Below are 17,075 nucleotides of genomic sequence, written 5' to 3' on the forward strand. Positions count from 1 at the left end.
GCTGAGCAATCTTGTTGATGCTCTCCAGTTGTGCCATCCCAGCCTCAGTGATTTGGCAACTTCAAAGACCGTTAAGATTTTTGACATTCTGTTCAGAAGTGTTCTTTTCTCATTTATGATATACGCTATTGTCAGACTACTTTGATAGGGTTTAAAATATTTCCACGCACCGGTGAATTCAGCGTGCTCTTTTGACCTGCTGCCGCTGTGCGTAAAGTTGTAAATCAGCACTGGAGCGCGAGAGATGCTCTCTCTCTCTCATCGCTTACTCAACGCTCTGTGCTCTGATTGGTCAGTTTGACTTCGAGGTCTGAAGACGATGCACAATCATTGTTGAACAGCTGCAAATAAATAACTGCAATCTATCTCATTTATGATATACGCTATTGTCAAACTACTTTGATAGGGTTTAAAATATTTCCACGCACCGGTGAATTCAGCGTGCTCTGTTGACCTGCTGCCGCTGTGCGTAAAGTTGTAAATCAGCACTGGAGCGCGAGAGATGCTCTCTCTCTCTCATCGCTTACTCAACGCTCTGTGCTCTGATTGGTCAGTTTGACTTCGAGGTCTGAAGACGATGCACAATCATTGTTGAACAGCTGCAAATAAATAACTGCAATCTAATTGATGCCACTGTACTAATCACCAGTGTTGTTATTGTTATCTAAAACTAAAATAATTAAAAATCGTTTTCGTTTACCTGAAATAAAATAAAACGTTAGATGAAAATCTCATCTTATATTCTAAACTTATAAAACGAAAATAAGAAATGTTTCTTTACTGAAATAAGTTTAAGTTGTAATACTAAAATTTCCAAAACTAAATTTTAAATAAAAATAAATCTAAATAAAATAATAAAAATGACTAAATATATCATAAATTACTAAAATTTAAATTAACACTGAAAATATATAAAACTTAAACTAATTCAAAATATACATCATTAAATATCACCAAAAAATTGTTATAGATAAGATTAATAAATAATAAAATATAATGAAATGTATAGCCTACATCTGTTTAGTAGTGTAATTTCAATAGCACTTCAACAATGTTGTGATCACAGACTTCTGATCAAACTACAGCGCTCTCCAACCATGCATTCACATTTGCAACTCAGATTCACAGTTTGTTACAGTGAGGAAATCCCTGCGTATAGTGCACTCCATAATAAAATCAACTGTTTGATTTGTTACACTATATTTATATAATTTATGTACATTTTAAACTGTTCAGTTACTCATGTCCAATTCAACTCTGAACTAAGTGAGTTATTGTAATATTTCTAGGTAAAAACCTTTTGGCCCAGGCTTTATACCACGCCACCAGTTAACTGAACAATACCATTTCAGTCAGAAAAGAGGGACTCTCATTCACCTGTTTACATGTTTTTGCAATAATAATGTAATTTGTGTATTAGTTTAGTTCTGTTTAAGTTTGTATATTTGTGTAATTATTGTGGCCATTATTTAGAGGTATATACACTGAACAAAATTATAAATGCAACACTTTTGTTTTTGCCCCCATTTTTCATGAGCTGAACTCAAAGACCTAAGACTTTTTGTATGTACACAAAAGACCTATTTCTCTCAAATATTGTTCACAAATCTGTCTAAATCTGTGTTAGTGAGCACTTCTCCTTTGCCGAGATAATCCATCCACCTCACAGGTGTGGCATATCAAGATGCTGATTAGACAGCATGATTATTGCTCAGGTGTGCCTTAGGCTGGCAACAATAAAAGGCCACTCCAAAATGTGCAGTTTTACTGTATTGGGGGGTCCGGGGGGGTCCGAAAACCAGTCAGTATCTGGTGTGACTACCATTTGCCTCACGCAGTGCAACACATCTCCTTCACATAGAGTTGATCAGGTTGTTGATTGTGGCCTGTGGAATGTTGGTCCACTCCTCTTCAATGGCTGTGCGAAGTTGCTGGATATTGGCAGGAACTGGAACACGCTGTCAAACCCTGATCCATTGTTCATGATTCAGTCCACTGCCCTCTAGTCGTCATACTGTGAAAACTCATCTTCTCTTGAGACAAACCTGTAAAATAAATACTATGCGATGATTAAAGTAAAGTCAGTATTTTAGTTTTAACTTAATATAATGAGGAAAAACACTCAAGATCAAGAATATGGTATCAACTGAGTTATTATAATGAAGATCTCTTAATTTACATACGTAAGTATACATTTTGTGTCATAATATAGCACAGTGCATTAATTCAGCATTGTGCTTCAGAATCAGTGTCATGTATCTTAAATAGCCATGTGTTATGGGATCAAACCATCATGTTTACATCAACTAATTCTCCTGCAATATGATCCCTGTGTCTACAGTACATGAGAAACTGAATGGAGAGAGCATCCCTGTCTTAACATAGCCTGTGATACTTCTGTGCTCCTTTTCTATTCTAAGAGCCTGTTGGTATAATAAGATGGAAAATTGCTAAGTGATTAGAGAGTATATGGGGGTGCTTCAGAAATGCATAGCTTTCTATAACAGCTCAGCTCTGCATCCTCACACGCTACTGGCGTCTTAACAAATACGGTGAGTTTTGGCTGGGATCCCATTTGCTGTTTTCAAAGATCCACAGCCATATACAAGGGTCTGAAAATAACCAAGGCCATGTTTGTCTCTATCTAAATGCTTATTAGGCGTGTCTCCCCTCCTTGGATAACAACAGAATAAAATGAATGACCATTTTTTAATTACCAAGCAACAACTTAAATGACGCATGTTAAGTTTTAATTAATTAATATAAACAATAATAAGAATAAGAATAATAATAACAATAATATTCATTATAATGAATATATAAAAATTAATATAGCCATTTCAGAAGATTCAATTTCAGAAACTCTTATATATAATTAATAAATAGTTTGTATTTATTTCTTATTCAGTTATTTAGATTTCTTTTTTTCTTCCATCATGCTAAAGAGTTTATCCACATCTCATATCTAATGCAGCACTAGAACATTCTAGCAGCCTCCAGGATATGCAAATGATTACTTTGTATTTCATTCCATCTCAACACTTGAACCAGGAGTGATGAGCAGGCCTCTTTATTGACGTGTGTTCGTGACTTCAGCAATTCCAAGGAACTATAATAGGTATTCTTTTACAGTACGGGCTGCTTGGAGACCCTCACTGTGAGTTACAGCCACTTTCCAAGGCTGTGTGCTGCTTTGTTTAGCTTTACCCCTTATAATCTGTCTGAGATGGCTTTAAGGGATAGGCAGGTGGCACTGAATCGAACCCCTAAAGGAGTTGTGGCCCCCCCTCAGAGAGGTCCCAAGAAAACTTCGCACCTCTTCAGGAAGGGCTATAAATAGGGCCCATCTGTCCAGGGGCTAAGTTACAATCCCATTCCTTATGGAATTAGTAAGGAGTCCAGGAGGGTGAGTGGCACTGTTAGTTATGGGGGGCTCACATCAGAACAACTGAGGTCTGAACTATGCAGAATCTGTGACCTCTAAGTCAGAACACTTCTATTGCTCTGCCTTAAGGACGGTTATCTGAAAATAACGCTCTCACTTCCTGCTCTATTCTTAAGACAGCAGCACCACGTTTGTGCACCAGAATGCAGTTTGTGCTTCAATATCTCTTTAATTCTTAAGTCATAAACTAAGCTAAATACATTTTCACACTATTTTTTATATGTAGGATTTGAGAAAATGTCCACAAATGCATACTTGTGTCTATCAGCGGTATATAAAATATATCTGGTCATACATTGTTGAAGGCCAAAAGTGCTTTTCAGGGGAAAGTTAAAGGCCCAAGCTCAGCTGTACTTAACTTTAAGTTGTCAGAGGAATTTTTGATGGGCTTATAGTTAATTATAATTTTGTGTCACATTGAGTCACATTCAACATGACATCATGAGAATATTAGACTTTTTCCTGATCTAGACAGGAAGTGACAGCTTCATCTCTGAACCAATTACCTACAGTATATACTGTCAGCTGATACTGTAGACCAGTACGTCATTTAAACACAGATTAACAAAATAGGCAGAGTGACGCAAATACAAGATAACATACAATCAGAATGTGCCGTTTTTTTACAGATGATACATTAATGTTTTTATTTACATATTTATTATTTAAAATTATTTACATATTGCATTTAGATATTGCACGTAAATTCTATTACACGATGTCTCTGAAATATTCTTGTGAGAAGGTACTGTAATTTATGAGGCTTTGTCTAGGAGAGAAGTGGGTTGTGGGAAGAAGCATATTTTTTAAAAGCAACTAGGGGAGCTGTTCTTGAAAACACTGTCTCTTAATGTTATAAGACACCCATGACTAATGCCTCAAATAGCTTTTCAATAGATTTAGACACAGGAAAGACACTCTGTACTAATAAGTTTCACTTTTTGTGTCTTTTTAGCCATGGATACGACTTGATACTACTTGAAAAATGACTCCAAGTGCTAAGTTTTTGCATTTTTTTGCAAAAATCTTTCAAACTAAATAAGCAGCATGTTATTTAGCAGCTAGAAAACGTATGCTATTAAAGAAAAACATGGTAATTTCCTCAGCCACGGTTGGCACGTCTTCCCTGTTGCGGTCTTGAAAAGATAATTAATTATTCTGGAGATGTGTGTCACTTTGACATGACACCCTGCTGGGTTTTAACTTTATGATAGGCGTAAACTCGCTTACCTCATTAGTATAACTTGTGTAGTCTGAGGAGAGTCAGATGGGGATGTTTTTATATCTGAGTTGGAGTAGCATGTTTATGATGATGCAGGGGTTTTATATTGATGCGACACTGATGTTTGGAAAGCTCTATCTCGGGTTGCTGTGGAAAACAGGATATTCTTTTGCAGATCACATGATACACCTTCACTGAAAACATATGATTGAATGATGTAAAATGGGTCACAGGGGGTTATGCTATTGGTTTACACTATGTTGTTTCATCTTACTATGTTTCAGTTCATGTTTTAACTAAAGGAATGACTTTCGTGACAGATTTGCACATCCTTAAAGTGATAGTCGACCCAAAAATTAAAAAAATCGACCCAAGTAAATCATACAAAAAAAATCTCTGTTTACACCAAACCTGACGCATGCTTGATGGAAGTTTCATCTTCCATCAAATTTAATAGTCATTAAATGGCTCCCCACCCCCAACAAACATACTAAATAACCAAGTAGGCTAAAAGTGAATTAGCTGCTAAAATTATTAAGAGCTGAGGGGGTTGTTGGTTCTGGTGGGCAAGTGGATGGGACGGGAGGGGGTAGGCTTTTAGAGAAGGTGCTTCTAGATGGCAGGGGTGAGCCCTGATGACAGCTGGGGGGCTACAACCGAAAGGGGGTCAAAGAAAGCAGGTCCAAAGGGAAAGCAGGGAGTTGAGAAGGGTGAATGAATATCTCCAGTCTCTACATTACTGGCCCACCTCTGGGGGTGTGCAAAGGGCCTGCAAGACATATTTAGATGGGAGAGAAAAGAGAAAACACACTCTGCGCGTTCTGTGGGGTAACGGGCATCAGCAGCTGAGGTCTCCTCAAGACCTCCAGACTCCACTAACTCCCTTTCCCAAGAGTCCAGGCTGAGATTAACAAAGACGTTTAATTACTCATTGTCACTATCAGTGTTCATTCACTTCAGTTTGATCTCTCAAACTGTCTGCACTTTGCTCACGCACTTCTACGTATAACATGACGATGAACACTGACAAATTTGGATGCTGGAAGAGTTCCACTCTTTGACAAACATCTCTCTCTGCTCAGATGACCCAAAACTGAGAAAACCCCCGGGCTTGAGCACGTAGTGGATAAGTCTGATGAAACATAGTTTGCATTCAGTGCATGGGATTTTTTTTAAACTTCCATTTTATTATTATTATTATTATTATTATTATTTACATTTTATTTTTATTTATAATAAATTCAGACAACATAGATTGAAATATGTGATCTGGACACACCCATACAATGGATTTACATCACCAGTTAAAAGTTTGGACCTATTTATTCTTGTTTTTACTATTTTCCATATTTTTGAATAAAAGTGGAAAATGGAACAAAAATATCACATAAAGTAGAGAAGAATAGATCAAAATATCCACAATATAATAGAACAATGTTATCACAAAAATTAAAGTAAATGGGAAATATGTAGCAACCAAAAAATTGAAAGAAATTAAAACTTAAACAGTATAGTGCAGGGATGCCCACACTCGGTCCTGGAGGGCCGGTGTCCTGCAGAGGTTAGCTCCAACCCTAATCAAACACAGTATAGTGTCACAGTCTTCAGCGGGTGTGCCCAGGATGGACACTGTGTTCTGTGAGCACATGGCTTGCGTTGTGTTTGTTTGTTGCCATGTGCTCTCTCCTGTCTATTGTCTTGCCCCGCCCATCTTGTTACCTCAATATTGTTTAAGTTGCTCCACCTGTGTCTCCCTCGCTAGCCTCCTCATTTGGTTTCCTATTTATTCTCCTGGTGTCTGTAATCCTGTGCTGATCCGTCGCGGTTTTCTTCATTTTATTATTAAAAGAAAGAACCATTCATCCTGCACTTGAGTTCTCGCTTCATCTCTCCACACGCACCGTGACATATAGTTTATATCTTATATTTTAGCATCAACAAAGAAACCACCTTTCATTCACTCTCATCAAAGTTGTACATTTTAGATAATTTATATTAGTCGAGCAATGATGCTTTGCAGAGAACTTCCTTGTTTGGTTTTTGTCATTTCATTTTCACTGAAATGACAACATACCATAAGACATTCTTAAGGAATCTTAAATGGTCACATTCTAGCCACCTGTCCTGGTATTTATAGCCATCAGCTGCTGCCGTTCCCCATTCTTTGAAACATTATTGTGAGGATGTAAGCATTTTGTCATTAAAAATGTGATGTTTCAATTATTAATCTTGGGGTAGACCAAGTTTGTACACTACAAAAGGTTTTGTCAAATATCCTTAAAAACTGCCTCATGTGGTTACAGTTAAATGAACTTGCTTTATTCAGGTTTAAAAAAAAAAAAGACTGATTCAAACTGAACAGGGATAATTCAGCAGACTATACACTTTAAGAGGGTTCGACCGTTTTTTAAATAAAACTTTGTTTCAACAGAAAGGGCACAATCAGTCATCAAGATTCAAAGTAAACACTATTTATGAATATATTTGTAATATCTAAATGCAATAAATATAGTGTATATATTGAAAGCGACTTCTGTGTGGACTGTGCTTCATCTCTACACTATTAACAGCAGGCGATGGAACTTTTTTGGCAGCGAAATTTTGCATCTTAATAACAGTGTTTGTTTTGTCAAACTTCCGCCAGATGATGATTCTAACGAAAACTGCTGTAGCGTCTCGCTATTGCAGTGGTTACATCTTCACGGGAACGAAGAGTCATGTTTACGCGTTTACCTCAATAGGAATATGACTACAGTTTATAAAAAAAAAATTTAAAAAAAAAGCAATCTGTAAACTGCGGGCACTTCTTAAATATTTCATAAAAGTCTCCAAGGAAACGGCGCACGCGTAAAAAATGCAATCAATACCTTGAAGAAAATTCCCCGGTTGTTGTCTCCCCCTGAAGTTGAAATAAGGTTTACGACCCTTGGCTGTCCCCGCGCTTCGCCCCCTTCTCCATTTAAGGCGCGCGAGCCCTCCCCTCTCTAACTAACGACCCAATCCGCTTGTGCATCAGTCTGACATCAACTCTGAAGTAAATTATACGCGTATATAAACATCTATACTTACCTTGAGAATGCTGAGTATCCTCCAAGCTGTGGTCCACTCCCTGTGTTGAGTCGACTTCCTTCCCGGCGGACAAATAGACTAAAAAAAAAATGGCACCTAAGAAGGACGCTAAGAAGCCCGAGCCTCCCAAGAAAGCAGAACCCGCACCTGCCCCCGCGCCTGCCCCCGAGGCCCCACCTAAACCCGCAGCAGTAGATCTGTCTGGCGTGAAGGTAACGACCACTCCTGTGATACATGACTTCAAACAGATAGATGTGCAGTGAAAGTTAATGGAATTTTTCCTCAGACTTTAAAGTGATTTAATTTTTTTTTTCGTTTAGCTGATATTAAAGATTTGCAGTTTTTACTAAATTATGAATGAGATTTAAAAAAAAAAAAAAAAAGGATAGTTTAGGTCCTGAATGCTGATTGGTTAGTAGGCTACATGATTCCAACTCTGCACCAGAATAATACTCTGTTATTATTCACATGTCAGGTTCATTATAGTTCATTATATTTGTATTCTAAAGCCTCTCGTGTCGTATTGCTTATTTACGAAAATGTCTGCATTAAGGTTGCGTTACACTTTATAATTGCTTTCATAATGTGTTTAACGACGCTATGTATGTAATACAGATTCATATGGAGCTGTCATAATAGTTTGAGCCATATATTTGAATGTACTTAACCTACTGATCTTTCAAGCATATTATATTGGCTAAATGGCTTAAATCTCAAATCAGTTGCCTAAAGTTGTTCTGTGCCTGATGACTGCAGCTATTATTGGCGGATGATTCAGCACCACGGATAGCTCAGGATAAGTTGGGTTTTCTTTTCTTCTGCTTAACTACAATCAGACGTAACACCCCTTTTCTGATTGGCCCAGATAGCCAAAAGTGGAGTAGGTTCACATGGCCAAACATGGAGGTCCTTACTGTTCTGTAAGCAGCCGAGCAACTAAATTAAGCATGCCAAGATCTGGGGCTCTTACTCTTCAGTTTTCTATTAAAGCAGCTGTTTGTGAATGACTCACCTGTCATAAAGATGTTAGTGATGTGATGGATTTTCTCAGGTCCTGAAAATCATTCAGCATCTTCAGGCCATGCACATAGTCTCCCTGTTTTATGTTGTGGAAAATTAATTTGCATTACTTATTATTATTTTACAAAAGTTGTATTTGCCATTCACGGTATATATTCTTTGACTTACATAACTACACTATGTAGTATAAAGCAGATTCAAACGAAGCTGTCATGGCATTTTGATCCATATATTTGAATTGACATAACATACTGATATGTTAAGCATATTGTAATGTTTCACTTGTGGGATAGAATCAAAAGTGCCTCTGTTTCCCTGCAGGTCGATTTCAACCAGGACCAGTTGGAAGGTGAGATTATTTTTTATAGATTCCATGACCCATGCTTACATATTTGTATTGCATTTGCATGGGGTGCGGTGCTTAAAATAATGAACAATATAGGGAAAAAATCCTGCAGAAAGAAATTTAGTTAATAAATATCCTAACTAATTATAATATGCCTCTAGGCAGGAATGTAATGGCACCAGCAATATTAATTCAAATCCTTAGAACATTTAAGTGGTTTGAAGTAAGCGACCTGTGTCAAATTCCCAAAGTGTTCTGGGATTTACTTCCGCTGTGGTATAAAGGTCAAGCAGTTGCATGCAACTTTACAGTTAAGTTGCACCATTGTCCAGGCCTGCATCTTATGTGGAAGAATGTGGTCGTTGCTCAGTGAGGGGGAGCTTTCAGCAGCCTGGGTGTGAGTTACACTGCAGTCAGCATTCTGGCCTCACATGGTACTGCCTTTATATGGAGGGAGTTATATTCTTGGGAGAGCATATCAATTCCAAGATGACTCTTTGAATGTCTCCCCCCACCCCTGTCAACATCGTTGGTGGCAGCTGGCTTTGTGCGGAAATCAGATGAAGCTATTAATCTTTTAGCAGATCATCTTCCAGTGAACCACTAGACTCATTGCCATGACGTCCATAGAAATAGTGAGAACTGATTAGCAGAATTTAATAAGATTGATAGGTAGTGATTAACAAGGGAACCTTGTATTTTGCAAACGCATCTTAGTTTGAGAGATCCAAATAAAATATATGGTCTACAAATGCAAAACACAATAACTATACATTTTTTAAAAAATGGTTATAAGCAAAACTGAGATAATCTGCCTCTAGACAACTTTATCTTAATATTTAGATTAATAGATCTAGATAAATCTAGAGAGTGAAAACTGACATCAAATCAATAAAAAAAGCAATTTTTCTCACTTCCAAGTTAATGGGTTTTGCTATAGGCAAAACTTACATGATCTTTCAGTTAATCTGAATATTAATTATATAATTATATGAATATAATTATACATTAAAATTGCCTCATTAAAAGCAAAAATTAAAAATTAAAAAATTAATAAAAATAGACATTTAAAAACAAGAACTAATAAAAATGACAAAAACATCAAAATTACAAAAAATGTATCTAAAGTTAAAAAGTAGAAAATATGAAAATAAAATCTAATTCATAATATTAACAAAAACTATACGATCTCAATTGTACTACAATAAAACTGATCCCTAAAATGCGTAAAACTGTGCAGAGAAGTAAGCTGTTTCATGTGAATGTGCGAAACTTCAGATTCATTACCACTATAGGGTTAGGCAAACAACCAGAAAAAAAAAAAAAGTGCAGCAAACAGACAAAAAATAATAATATAATAACTAAGAGCAGTTTATATCCTAACGGACTGTTTTTGTAAACTAAAATAACTGGAAGCGGCTGACACTGGAAGCATCCACTCTTGCATTAAAAATTAGGTGGATAGCACAATGTAATACAGTCAAAGTCCCTTTAAGGTATTCTATAGTCTTTGATACAGTATAACTGCATCAACCAGTGTGTGAGTTGTGGGCGGGATTATCGGTTTGATCAACCAATAGCAGACAGGGATGTGTTCATGAAACATGTTTGAAACTAGTGTGCAGAGAAATGACCAGTGTTGGGCTAGTTACTCCAAAAATGTAATTTATTAATCGTTACTCTTTTCAAAAGTAATATTATTACTTTACTTATTACTATCTGGCAACAGTAATTAGTTACACTACTAGTTACATTACTTTTCCTTCACACCCCACAGAAGTTGCGATTGTGTATCTTCCCCATAAAATTATTCTAAAATGTTACTAATAATATATTTCTACCTCATCATTTGACCAAAATCTACATTGGATCGCAGTCCGAAGTTTTTACAAACACTCAATGGTGATTGATGGTGACTTTTAAGAAAAAGTGTTGTATTAAATGTCATGTGTAGCTTGAAGCTAATTGTAGCTATAATTTCTCTGTTACCCAAATATGATTACATTTTATTAAGTATTTTATCAAAAGAAATCACATAAGTTCATAAGATTTTTAATTATAGTAATATAATTTATATGAGGATCAGAGGGATGTGGGTGGGCAAGCCATGTAATTGAACCTGTTAAACCTTTTTCATACTCCAAGCTATCCTGATGCACTGGTGACTTCATGTGCCTGTGTGAGTCGTGAAAATTTGAAAATAAATCTAGGAATTATTGGATTGTTGGATTTCAAATCAGTAGGGGTTGAGGCATCAAAAGTAACTAAGTAACTAGCTGTTTTATGGATGGTAACTGTAATATTATTACTAAAATCTTATTAGTAATTAGTTACACTACTAGTTACTGCAAAGAGAAATATTATTACAGTAACTAGTTACTGCCCAACACTGGAAATGACACACTTCACCTTTAACTAAAATACTCTCTTCACAATTCCAGATTACAGGGAGGCCTTCGGACTTTTCGACAGAGTTGGTGACAGCAAAGTAGCCTACAACCAGATTGCAGATATCATGCGTGCACTGGGACAGAACCCAACCAACAAAGAGGTTACAAAGATCCTGGGCAACCCTACAGCTGATGGTAAGCGGATTTGTTTTTCCTTTTCTTTAAACTTTTAATTAGCTTTTCCAAAAGTACCTTTAGTCAACATCAGCACTCTCAGGAGCTTTCACCATGACATATTTCAGATGCGTTTCTTTAACTTTAATTGGTTGAAGGTTGCTGTGGTGACAGGTGTTTGTAGTGCATTGTTTCACTACATCTGCCCTCTATGACCCCTCCATTAACTTTTGACCTCGTTTACAGAAATGGCAAACAAGAGAGTCGACTTTGAGGGTTTCCTGCCCATGCTGCAGTTTGTGGTCAACAGCCCAAACAAGGCAACATACGACGACTATGTTGAGGGTCTGCGTGTATTCGATAAGGAGGGCAACGGAACTGTAATGGGTGCTGAGTTGCGTATTGTCTTGTCAACACTGGGTAAGGGGCCAAAAGTGTTTTTGAATTGAATAAACCAGTTAATTTAGATGCTACCATTTTTTTCAGTGTAGTTGAGAACCATTAATATTATGCTTCTAATCAAGTCTGTTGTCAAGCTATAATAGCTTTAAACGGTGGCTGTCATAAAACATTTTGGGAAAATTACCTCTATAGATTTCAAACAATTTTCAGACATTTTTTTTGACAGGATTAGGAGATTTATTCAAATTTATTTAAAATGTATTCACAATTTGTACAGTATCTTTCAACATAATTTTTTTCATGCTAGAAATGATTTTATTATGAAATTTGAAAGTAAAGACTTTGTTTATTCAAAATTATCACAGTAAAAACGAAAGTGAAAATTCAAAAAAATAATTGTTTATAATCTTGTTTCCCCACAAACAGCTCATTGATACTTAAGACTAAATCATAGATCCTCTCGCATAACCTATAAATGCATTTTATGACAAGCATCAGTTTTCCATCTATTTAATGACCTGAACAACCCATGTTCCTCTCTTCTCCTACAGGTGAGAAAATGAATGAAACTGAGATCGATGCTCTCATGCAAGGCCAGGAGGATGAAAATGGCTGTGTGAACTATGAGGGTCAGTTATGATCCTTTCTTTGTCTCACTGAACATTTATTACAGTAAAATGTTTTAATGGCAGGCTGATTCATATACATAATGTTTATTTGTTGTCCTGTAATTCTAATCCCACTTGGACTTTTTTTCAATCTCTCCATTCTGAACAGCTTTCGTCAAACACATCATGTCTGTGTAAGAGTTGTGAGGAAACTGAAGCGTTTCTCCAGATTCCATGATGTCAGGACATCCACACAATATTTCCAAAACCAACTCAGAAATGGATGAAAGGGACACGGATGTTAGTCATAAACAGTTATTTTGTTATTTGTGTTTCCTATTTCTTTTGTCTGTTCTTGGAAGCCATTGATATTTTTTCACAGCTAATTTTCTTGGTGTTGTTCATGCCGGGACAAGCCTCTCCGTAGTGGAACGGTTGTGAGGGGTGTGGGGGGGACATCATAGTTACACAAAAATATAAACCACCCCCCTTGACCCCTCACTGTCTGGATCACAAAGTCAAAGGTGCTAAATATACTGCCATTAATAGACTGGCTGCAAAACCTCCTTCCCTTTCCCCAGAGTCTTAATTTATTTGTTGCCTCTGTCAATTCTCATAATAAACTTTTCACAAATTATCTGCCTTGTTGTGATTAATGTTCTCATACTCAGCACACAAGGCAGTAAGGCAAGTGGAACAGGTAGGTAAACAAGATTGATCATTTAAATAGCTTAGCAGTAGTTGACTTTGTGGCGCTGGGGATTTAAAGCCGACATGAAACAGTATTCACTACCCATTTTACTTCCATAATCTATTGTAACGGAGTGAAAGAGGATATTAAACAAGAAAAAAAAATGCAGATTTTATTTATCAGGAATTGACTGGATAAGGAAAAAGAAAAGAAAAGTTGTTTAAAATAAAACCAGAAATGTGTATCAAGAAAGTTAATCGGGTCAACTGCTAAGAAATTCAAAGATGCAAACCTGTCACATTTTGGCCTTGTGACCTGCATTTAAAATGCAATACAAGCCAACCATCATCCGTTTATAAATCTGTTCTCAACTAAAGAGAAGGTTGAAGGTTTCCCTGCACTTTTTCATCAAAATAAAAGCTCAGTGGTTTAACATTGATAAAAGCAAAGATATTAAGACAGGCATAAATATTAGTAATGTAATCTTACTTTTGCTCTGTAAAATTATATATATACAGTATATATACAGTGGGTACGGAAAGTATTCAGACCCCCTTCAATTTTTCACTCTTTGTTATATTGCAGCCATTTGCTAAAATCATTTAAGTTAATTTTTTTTCCTCATTAATGTACACACAGCACCCCATATTGACAGAAAAACACAGAATTGTTGACATTTTTGCAGATTTATTAAAAAAGAAAAAACTGAAATATCACATGGTCCTAAATATTAATAACCTTTGCTGTGACACTCATATATTTAACTCAGGTGCTGTCCATTCAGACAAACTAAGAAAAAGTCATAATCTTTCAACAGAAATCTATTAAACACAACATGTTCACAACATGAGGCCTGCAACAAATTAACAAATTATTAATGATGAAATGTTGTAAAATGGCAATTAAATTTACAGTGAGACTGATGAACAATTTCATCAGGTTTTTTTAAAGCATGGCTAAGGAGCCATTTTTTTGTCCTGGACACTTTAATTCACACTTACCTTTTCTAAAATCACTATAATGCACAGCTTATACTGTAACTGTTGCTTTTTTTTTTTTTACCTGTAAGGAGGCAATAATACCATAACTATAGGTCATTACACATTTCACAAGCACAAAAAAAAAAAAATAGATCACACTAATATTTTGTTCATTTTCTGTATTTTTATTGTCATAACTGTTAAGGGAATTTATAATCCGTATCATACCAACAGGAGAAAAACTGCGTACATCTATGTGACCGTTTAAATACATTTACAGCAGCTGAGGGAATCAGGGAAAGGCTGGGTAAGGCTCAGAGGGGCCAGGAAAACACAGAAGCCTACGAATGACAGCTGTTCTAGAGGAAAAGGGGCAGGGGAGAACCACAAAAGACGAGAAAAAATATACTGGAGTACTGTGTTCAAACAGATGCAAGCGGAGTGAGTAACCTTCTTAAAGTTTCGTTTTGTGTTTTTCTTTTTCCACTTCCTAAGAAAGAAAACTAAGCATCCAAGCAGGAATCAGCAACCAAACACAGGGCCTAACACACCGACAGAGTCCCAAGGAGGGCCGCAGCACCACCCATCTTGCTCAGACAGATCCGTCCCATCTCGACTCTGAAAAATGGCGGTACGGTTCACATTTCAAGACTGAGCAAATCCGAGCAGATCTTACATGATTCATGTATACCTGGAGCCCTTGAATGTCTTTGCGTAACCGTAATATCATTGTTTTGTGTAAGTCGCCGCACAAATCTGCTTAAACTGTGTACCGACAAAGATCCACGAAAGCAACGGTTACTGCGAAGGCAGAGGTGTGGGCAGTCATCCGAAATAATGTACAAGCTAAACATCGTCGCTAGTATCTACAAAACATGATGTGTTCTTTTTATTCAGTGTTTCAGCAAATAACTTACTAAAATCCCTTGAGATAGAAAATAGCCTCTTTTTGTGTACTAGAATACATGCTCGTCATACTATCTAGGTTTTTTTTAATGCAATTGTACAGGTATAAGTTATCTAAGGAGTAATCTTTTCTTTTTTTTTTTTTTGATTGAGCATGAGATGTTGAGACGAAGAGCTGGCATATTTATAAATATATTCCCTTATAGTGTATATCGTGTTTGATCGTATGTGACTCGCAGTTGAGATGTTTTAGAGTCCATGCACTGAATGGGCAAAACAACACGTGCAGCATGAGATCGTCGCGCCACATTCCCGAATATAAAAAATTCTGATCGACCGACTTTTAGGAAACACACCTGACGCTGACCCTAAACCAGCATTTGAGGTCACTGTCTGTACACAACCATAAAATGTCACATGTAACATGGGTAATAAAAAGCACTGGTACCTCTCTAGCTAAGTCATTATTCATTAAAATGAACAACAAAAAAATCCAAATTTTTCCAATTCAGATAGTCACAACAGGGCTCTGCAAGATTGTTGGTTGATGAAGAGGGAAGTGTGAATATGGGAAGTGAATCTGTAGTCTTCCATAAATACCAGAGGGAGGAAAGGTGAACTGTGACACTACTGATGGGGACTACTAGAGACTGAGAGGAGGGGAAAGTCGAACAGAGACGTTTCGGGGGGATTCACAAGCCTTGTTTGGCAAGGGCGGCGGTCACATCCTCGGCCAGCGTGGCCAGCTGTGGCGACTCGAGCATGTTGAGGCTTCCAGACGAGGACATGTGGCTGTGCCGGTGAGGGGAGGTGCCGCCCGACAGCCTGAGCGCCTCGATCACAATCTCCGCTCCGTGATCCACGCGTGCTTTAGCCGTGTCACGGTATATCATCTTATGGCTTTCGATCTTAGGAAGCAGGAAACAGGAAGTTGGAGACGGTCTTCATGTATGATGTGGGATGGGTAAGTACGAACATCTGCTTTTGTGCACTCACCTGTACATGTCCTCCTCCAGGTATATGGTGGGCATTTTCCAGGGAGCCCACCTTCGAATGGGCTTTTTCTCTGAAGCCCAGCTTCACACTCTCAATGCGCACATTACCACCACCTGAGACACAGACAGAGTCATTAAACAATCAATTTCTCATTTTTTCTGCTGGTACAATCTCAAACAAAAAAAAAACTGAACTTTTTACGAATGTAAAGATCTACACTACAGTTTTAAAACTTTTTTAATGCTTTTGAAAGAAGTCTTTTATGATCACCAAGGCTACATTTATTTGATAAAAATACAGTAAAAACAGTAAAATTGTGAAATATTATTACAATTTAAAGGAACTGTTTTCTATCTTACTATATTTTAAAATGCAATGTATTCCTGTGACAGCGAAGCTTAATTGTTAGCAGGCAGCCATTACTCCAGTCTTCAGAAATCATTCTAATGTGCTGATTTGGTACTCAAGAAACATTTCTTATTATTATCAATGTTGAAAACAGATGTGCTGCTTTATATTTTTTGTGGAAAACATGATACATTTATTTCAGAATTCTTTGATGAATAGAAAGTTCCAAATAACAGCATTTATTTAACATATAAATACATTTTTAATCACTTTTATAAATGTAAAAGGCATAAATGTAATGCTGTAATCAATTTAATGCATCCTTTATTACTTATAAAAAAAAACATTATACATACACTGCTGTTCAGAGCTCTGGAGTCATTATTCTCCAAAATCTTTATAAAATATTAAAGTAGACCTATATAAAATCTATGTTATTTAAAATACAATGGCAAAAAAAAAAAAAAAAAAAAAAATT

General features: G+C 36.7%; 2 protein-coding genes across 9 annotated transcripts in view; one reads left to right on the forward strand and one right to left on the reverse strand.

Annotated features, from left to right (window-relative positions):
- The first annotated feature begins 7,710 nt into the window (after positions 1–7,710).
- On the forward strand, positions 7,711–13,227 carry LOC107673729 (myosin light chain 1, skeletal muscle isoform-like). Its single transcript, XM_016467471.1, has 6 exons — positions 7,711–7,948; positions 9,078–9,105; positions 11,544–11,687; positions 11,913–12,086; positions 12,620–12,697; positions 12,846–13,227. The coding sequence occupies exons 1-6, from the start codon at positions 7,826–7,828 to the stop codon at positions 12,872–12,874; spliced, it is 576 nt and encodes a 191-aa protein (XP_016322957.1). The 5' UTR covers positions 7,711–7,825; the 3' UTR covers positions 12,875–13,227.
- A 2,174-nt stretch (positions 13,228–15,401) lies between these two features.
- LOC107673740 (microtubule-associated protein 2-like) overlaps positions 15,402–17,075 on the reverse strand; it is a 123,026-nt gene continuing 121,352 nt past the window's right edge. For all 8 annotated transcript variants that reach the window (XM_016467497.1, XM_016467501.1, XM_016467500.1 and 5 more), the window contains 2 exons: positions 16,250–16,362; positions 15,402–16,161 (listed from right to left, as the gene is read on the reverse strand). In XM_016467497.1, coding sequence (XP_016322983.1) covers positions 15,946–16,161; positions 16,250–16,362 — 329 coding nt within the window. In that variant the 3' untranslated portion in view covers positions 15,402–15,945. The remainder of the gene's footprint in view (positions 16,162–16,249; positions 16,363–17,075) is intronic.

This window comes from Sinocyclocheilus anshuiensis, unplaced genomic scaffold, assembly GCF_001515605.1.
Source record: "Sinocyclocheilus anshuiensis isolate Anshui unplaced genomic scaffold, SAMN03320099.WGS_v1.1 scaffold808, whole genome shotgun sequence".
Classification (NCBI taxonomy): domain Eukaryota; kingdom Metazoa; phylum Chordata; class Actinopteri; order Cypriniformes; family Cyprinidae; genus Sinocyclocheilus; species Sinocyclocheilus anshuiensis.

What these genes read in the sequence shown, in the direction of transcription:
- LOC107673729 (XM_016467471.1), top strand. Translation starts at nt 7,826, where the DNA reads ATGGCACCTAAGAAGGACGCTAAGAAGCCCGAGCCTCCCAAGAAAGCA. An exon ending in CAACCAGGACCAGTTGGAAG is followed by an intron (nt 9,106 to 11,543) that starts GTGAGATTATTT and finishes TCACAATTCCAG; the next exon opens with ATTACAGGGAGGCCTTCGGA. An exon ending in GGGCAACCCTACAGCTGATG is followed by an intron (nt 11,688 to 11,912) that starts GTAAGCGGATTT and finishes CCTCGTTTACAG; the next exon opens with AAATGGCAAACAAGAGAGTC.